The sequence below is a fragment of the Microcaecilia unicolor genome, chromosome 8 (genome assembly GCF_901765095.1).
Source record: "Microcaecilia unicolor chromosome 8, aMicUni1.1, whole genome shotgun sequence".
Taxonomy (NCBI): Eukaryota; Metazoa; Chordata; class Amphibia; order Gymnophiona; family Siphonopidae; genus Microcaecilia; species Microcaecilia unicolor.
This window is the reverse complement of record NC_044038.1, coordinates 129,655,374-129,661,373: the sequence shown is the minus strand read 5'-3', so window position 1 is coordinate 129,661,373 and position 6,000 is coordinate 129,655,374. Positions and strand designations below refer to the sequence as shown.

At 41.5% G+C, this 6,000-nt stretch overlaps 1 protein-coding gene across 2 annotated transcripts in view; it reads right to left on the bottom strand.

The window, feature by feature from the left end:
* Positions 1–623: 623 nt before the first annotated feature.
* The window catches only part of CTNNA1 (catenin alpha 1), a 449,363-nt gene continuing 443,986 nt past the window's right edge, over positions 624–6,000 (bottom strand). For both annotated transcript variants that reach the window (XM_030212635.1, XM_030212634.1), the window contains one exon: positions 624–2,084. In XM_030212635.1, coding sequence (XP_030068495.1) covers positions 1,797–2,084 — 288 coding nt within the window. In that variant the 3' untranslated portion in view covers positions 624–1,796. The remainder of the gene's footprint in view (positions 2,085–6,000) is intronic.

Genomic DNA, 6,000 nt, shown 5'->3' with positions numbered 1-6,000 from the left:
AAATTCTTGTTTACTGAACTATTTACCCACCAATTCTAATACTCCCTGTATTTTCAGCTGCCACAGGAACTAAAATTTAAGCAACTATATATAACACTCACAATCAAGCACCTCTCATAAAAATGCAACAAGCGAAAAACAAAACCCAAACAAAAAAAACCTAAATATGGCACCAAAGAGGCTTGCAAGATTCTATGGCCAGTGGTTCCCAAACTTGGTTCCTGGACGCACCCCAGCCAGTCAGGTTTTCAGGAAACCCACAATGAGATCTGCATGCGGTACAGGCAAGTGTATGGAAGTCTCTCTCATAAAATCTATGGTCTTTCACCCATGACTGAGGTGAAACCTTTTCTAAAAATGACCAGAATCAGCTCTGTACATCCCCCCAATCTCAATTTTCAAAGCTTGCAAGCCTGATGATTAACCACATCAAATGCTGTAGCTGACTTGACATCTAAAACGTAAGAACTGCACTTTGTCCCTTACCAAATAAGTGACAAATCGTCCAAAACAGAGGTTAAATTTTGGTACTATGGACAGAAACATGCTTGACAGTTATGTAATATTCTGTTTTCCACAAAAAACTCCAATAATTGCTCTGCCATACCTTTTTCTTTTAGTTCTTTTCCTCAATTATGGTAGTTTTGATACTGAACTTTGGAATGCCTGAAAATACATATTTTGAAGACGACCCATTCTCTGCTGTTGCATATTGGACAACATATGTCTACAACGGTATATGGGCACCTGAGGGTGAAGATATACATTATACTGGGTTCTTACAGTATATATTGCTCCTTTCTCCACAGACAGTGTTCAAAGTGGCTGACACATAATAAACTGCCATATGAAAAACAAACACATCTCTGCCCTGTATAATTTAATGTGTCTTTCCCTCCGGAGTAAGAAAAAAAGTTTAAATAGCACTTAAATGAGAAAACAGCCAAATTTATCATTTGTGCCAATTACAATCAAAAGATGTCTACCTTATTGCCTGACTGAACATTTCAGAGGGTTGGGCTTTTTTTGTAGGTCTAAGGCATACTGTATAGCAATTATTAGATAGGAGTATGATAATGCATTCACATTTGAATGATAAAGTTGTTTGTTTGATAAAGTTTATTGAAGTCCCATGGCAAAGTACATTAGTAATTTGTGACCAAGCATTACAGTTTTTTGTCTTGTGTCAAAAACAGTAATCAGTTTTCCTTTTTGATGTGTTATGCATTTAACTAAATTCTATTACTTTATGGCTCGTTTCTGAAACCCCAATATAAAAAGTATTTATGCTTGGGGAAGACACACAGATTTATTATTGTTCTACAGAGGAGACCACTGACAGACCACTTTTCCCAATATTATGTATTGGAAACATCCAAAGCAAAAAAACCCCAAAAACTCATCATCACTAGTGAGTCACCTATTTTTAATTGTGCATGATAAAACTGAATGACCTCAACCTCTTCAATATCAGCATAGAAGCTAAAATCATGGAAAAATATAAGGCAAATATATAGTTTTAACGCTTAGTGATAAAATCTTGAGCTTATCTTTGGTTAGGTAATATTGTTTCTTGCAGCTAGTCTTAAAAAGTATGAACTACAAATATATCCCTCCCCCAAAATCCTAAAAAGTTTTTTATGATCTCAGGTACTTTCAGTTTGCAAACTCAACCCAAATTGACATGTAAACTAGAGGAAAAAAGTTAAAATTATATTATGTAAATATATTTTAATGAAAAGTAAACTTTAGAAACAGTAAGCAGTGGATTAGAAGTTCAAAAGGCAGATTTGCTCTTAAATGCTCTCCATAGCCTTAAATTCGCTCAGAGCTTGCACAGGATTCACATGCTTTTTCTGAGATGCCCTTTTAATTTTTGTTTGTGTTTCATCCTGCTTTTCTCGCTTCACCAGTGGCTTCTTCTCTGGAGCCTTCATCTTCCAGGACACCGCTGGAAGGTTCAAGGATGCCATGCCTTGAGATTTTTGATATTTAGTTGATGCCACGTAGGAAGCTTTCACAGTCTGTACTACAGCATTCATCAAATTCTTGGCAGCTTGGATCAAAGACATTGCACTGTCCACCTAAAATAAAGAAAACAAACATTAAGTTTTCAAACAGTATGTCCTATTCACTTAAGATCTCCTCTGAACCACCAGTTTTCCTCCTGCTCCTATGGTCTTCCAGGAGAGACTGGGAATCAGGGATAGGATCTGGTACATTCAAGTCTTTGTTCACAGTTATCCAGGAATATTTCCATCTTTTTTTTTTTTAGTCTTGGCCAAATTAGTATGGGCAGGACTTACAGAATATTTTAAGTTATGTATATTGTGTGGCATTTAGGCGCTTTCACTTACACCAGCTAAATAGCTGGCATATGATGGTGCCTAGATTTCAGTCATATACATACCCAGTTATGCTAGTATTCTATAAATGAACATAGGTGCCTAATACATGCACTCTGGATGCCCCGTTATAGCATTTCCTCCTTAAGTGTTATAGGTATTTTCAGATGCATGTATAATGTTTGGGGTTAGTGAGTTCTGGGTGGGGGGAATAAAACTGTATAAATTATAAACAGGGGCGGATATCCAGTAGATACAGGAAGGCGTACACTGATGCTAGATTATGGAAATATGAGTTATGCCCAGCATCACAAAAGTAAATTTAAAACATTAGCAGACACTGCAAAGTATAGCAATTTGGCTGTTATGATTGTATTTACAGGCCTTGCCTATCACATTGTATAAGTAATACTGTATAAGTATTATCATTGGCTGCCTCTTTCTTTTAGGATTAATTTTACAATTTTGAAAAATAGCCCATAGTGCTTTTTATAAACAACAACTTTCAAAGTAATGCTCATTAGGTACTCCTTATATACCATCAAGACTACTGAGGTCCTTACAAGACCAGAGGATGGTCATGCCACATCATACTAGAGCATCTGGTGATTGAACTAGGAAGAGAGCTTTCCTTTGGTTAGCACCATTCTTTTGAAATAATCTGCCAAAATCATTAAGTGGAGAGGCAGAACCAAAAAAGTTAGTGTTAAAAACTCATTTTTGTATACAGGCATTTGAGGGTATATAGTAGGGAATTTTAAGATGCTACAACTTAAGATGGATTATATTGAGGAACAGGTAGTGTGCATGCCCTTTGTGCGTGTGGGATAGGCTTTCCTAGTTTAAAAAATTGAATTCCTTTATTTTGTTTTGTATACTTTACATAAAACATAACACAAAGTATGGCTCAAATGTGGAAAAACCAGGTATAAAACTTGGCTGTCTGAACCAAACATATAATAGGAACAGCATAGATGTTCAGGGTCTTACATGTATAGCTTATACATTCAGTGCTTATTAGTTTACTTACATATATACATATAAACTATGCTGGCGTATTCAGCGGTGCTAGGTATACATATAGCACCACTGGACATAACTTCAACATCTACATTGCATGTTTCATATCTCCTACATGTTTTGTTTCTGAATATTGACATGAACATGTGTAGGACAAAATACAGTGCTGATCTGGTCTGCACTGCCCAAAGAGAACTCACCAAAGCCACATTTGTAGGATCCAAGTCATGCGATTCTTGTACTTTTTAATTCCTACTGCATTCTGTATTAACCAGTTCATGGCTAAGCTGAACAACAATGTTGACAATACACAACTTTGCTTCACCCAAGTTACTATTTTAAACCATAACCATCTTCCAATCTGACACAGCATTTACTTTTCTCATACAAATTATTGATAACTGATGAACTTGGCAGGTATTCCATATGATTTCACGATAGCCCATAAGGTCTTGGCTGATGCTGCCAAATGTGTTTTCCAAATCCACAAGATTTATAAACCACAGGGATTTTATACTCAAGAATACTTTCTAATTTTCTGTGTAGTGTGAAAATTTGGTCTGCACAGATCTGTTGGTCCTGAGCTCTGCTTGTTCTTCACATAGTAAGGTATCCAGCTGAGTCTAAAAGCTGGCTATGAATCATTTCACCTTTTTTGGGCACCGATAATTCCTTTGCAATTATTGTAGTCCAATAAAGCGAATGATACATACCTGTAGCAGGTGTTCTCCGAGGACAGCAGACTGATTGTTCTCACGACTGGGTTGACGTCCACGGCAGCCCCCACCAACCGGAACAAAACTTCGCGGGCAGTCCCGCACGCAGGGCACGCCCACCGCTCATGTGCGGCCGTCTTCCCGCCCGTGCGCGACCGTTTCCGCTCAGTTGAATGACAAGCAAAGGAATGAGTAAAACGCAACTCCAAAGGGGAGGAGGGAGGGTAGGTGAGAACAATCAGCCTGCTGCCCTCGGAGAACACCTGCTACAGGTATGTATCATTCGCTTTCTCCGAGGACAAGCAGGCTGCTTGTTCTCACGACTGGGGTATCCCTAGCTCTCAGGCTCACTCAAAACAAGAACCCAGGTCAATTTAAACCTCGCAACGGCGAGGGCATAACAGAAATTGACCTACGAAGAACAACTAACTGAGAGTGCAGCCTGAACAGAATAAAATCGGGTCCTGGAGGGTGGAGTTGGATTCAAACCCCAAACAGATTCTGCAGCACTGACTGCCCGAACCGACTGTCTCGTCGGGTATCCTGCTGGAGGCAGTAATGTGATGTGAATGTGTGGACAGATGACCACGTCGCAGCCTTGCAAATCTCTTCAATAGTGGCTGACTTCAAGTGGGCCACTGACGCTGCCATGGATCTAACACTATGAGCCATGACATAACCCTCAAGAGCCAGCCCAGCCTGGGCGTAAGTGAAGGAAATGCAATCTGCTAGCCAACTGGAGATGGTGCGTTTCCCGACAGCGACCCCTTTCCTATTGGGGTCAAAAGAAACAAACAATTGGGCGGACTGTCTGTGGGGCTGTGTCCGCTCCAGATAGAAGGCCAACGCTCGCTTGCAGTCCAATGTGTGCAACTAACGTTCAGCAGGGCGGGTATGTGGTCTGGGAAAGAATGTTGGCAAGACAATTGACTGGTTAAGCTGGAACTCCGACACCACCTTTGGCAGGAACTTAGGGCGAGTGCGGAGTACTACTCTGTTATGATGAAATTTGGTATACGGAGCATGAGCTACCAGGGCCTGCAGCTCACTGACTCTGCGAGCTGAAGTAACTGCCACCAAAAAATGACCTTCCAGGTCAAGTACTTCAGTTGGCAGGAATTCAGTGGCTCAAAAGGAGGTTTCATCAGCTGGGTGAGGACGACATTGAGATCCCATGACACTGCAGGAGGCTTGACAGGGGGCCTTGACAAAAGCAAGCCTCTCATAAATCGAACGACTAAAGGCTCTCCAGAGATGGCTTTACCCTCTACACGATGATGGTAAGCACTAATCGCACTAAGATGATTCCTTACTGAGTTGGTTTTGAGACCAGACTCTGATAAGTGCAGAAGGTATTCAAGCAGGTTCTGTGCAGGGCAAGAACGAGGTTCTAGGGCCTTGCTCTCACACCAAACGACAAACCTCCTCCACTTGAAAAAGTAACTCTTCTTAGTGGAATCCCTTCTAGAGGCAAGCAAGACCCGGGAGACACCCTCAGACAAGCCCAACGAAGCAAAAATCTACGCCCTCAACATCCAGGCCGTGAGAGCCAGAGACTGAAGGTTGGGGTGCAGAAGCGCTCCGTCGTTCTGCGAAATGAGAGTCGGAAAACACTCCAATCTCCACGGTTCTTCGGAGGACAACTCCAGAAGTAGAGGGAACAAGATCTGACGGGGCCAAAAAGGCGCTATCAGAATCATGGTGCCGTGGTCTTGCTTGAGCTTCAGTAAGGTCTTCCCCACCAAAGGTATGGGAGGATAAGCATACAGGAGGCCGGTCCCCCAATGGAGGAGAAAGGCATCTGACGCTAGTCTGCCGTGTGCCTGTAGTCTGGAACAGAACAGAGGTAGCTTGTCGTTGGTCTGAGAGGCGAAAAGGTCCACCGAGGGAGTGCCCCACTCTCGGAAGATCTTGCATAC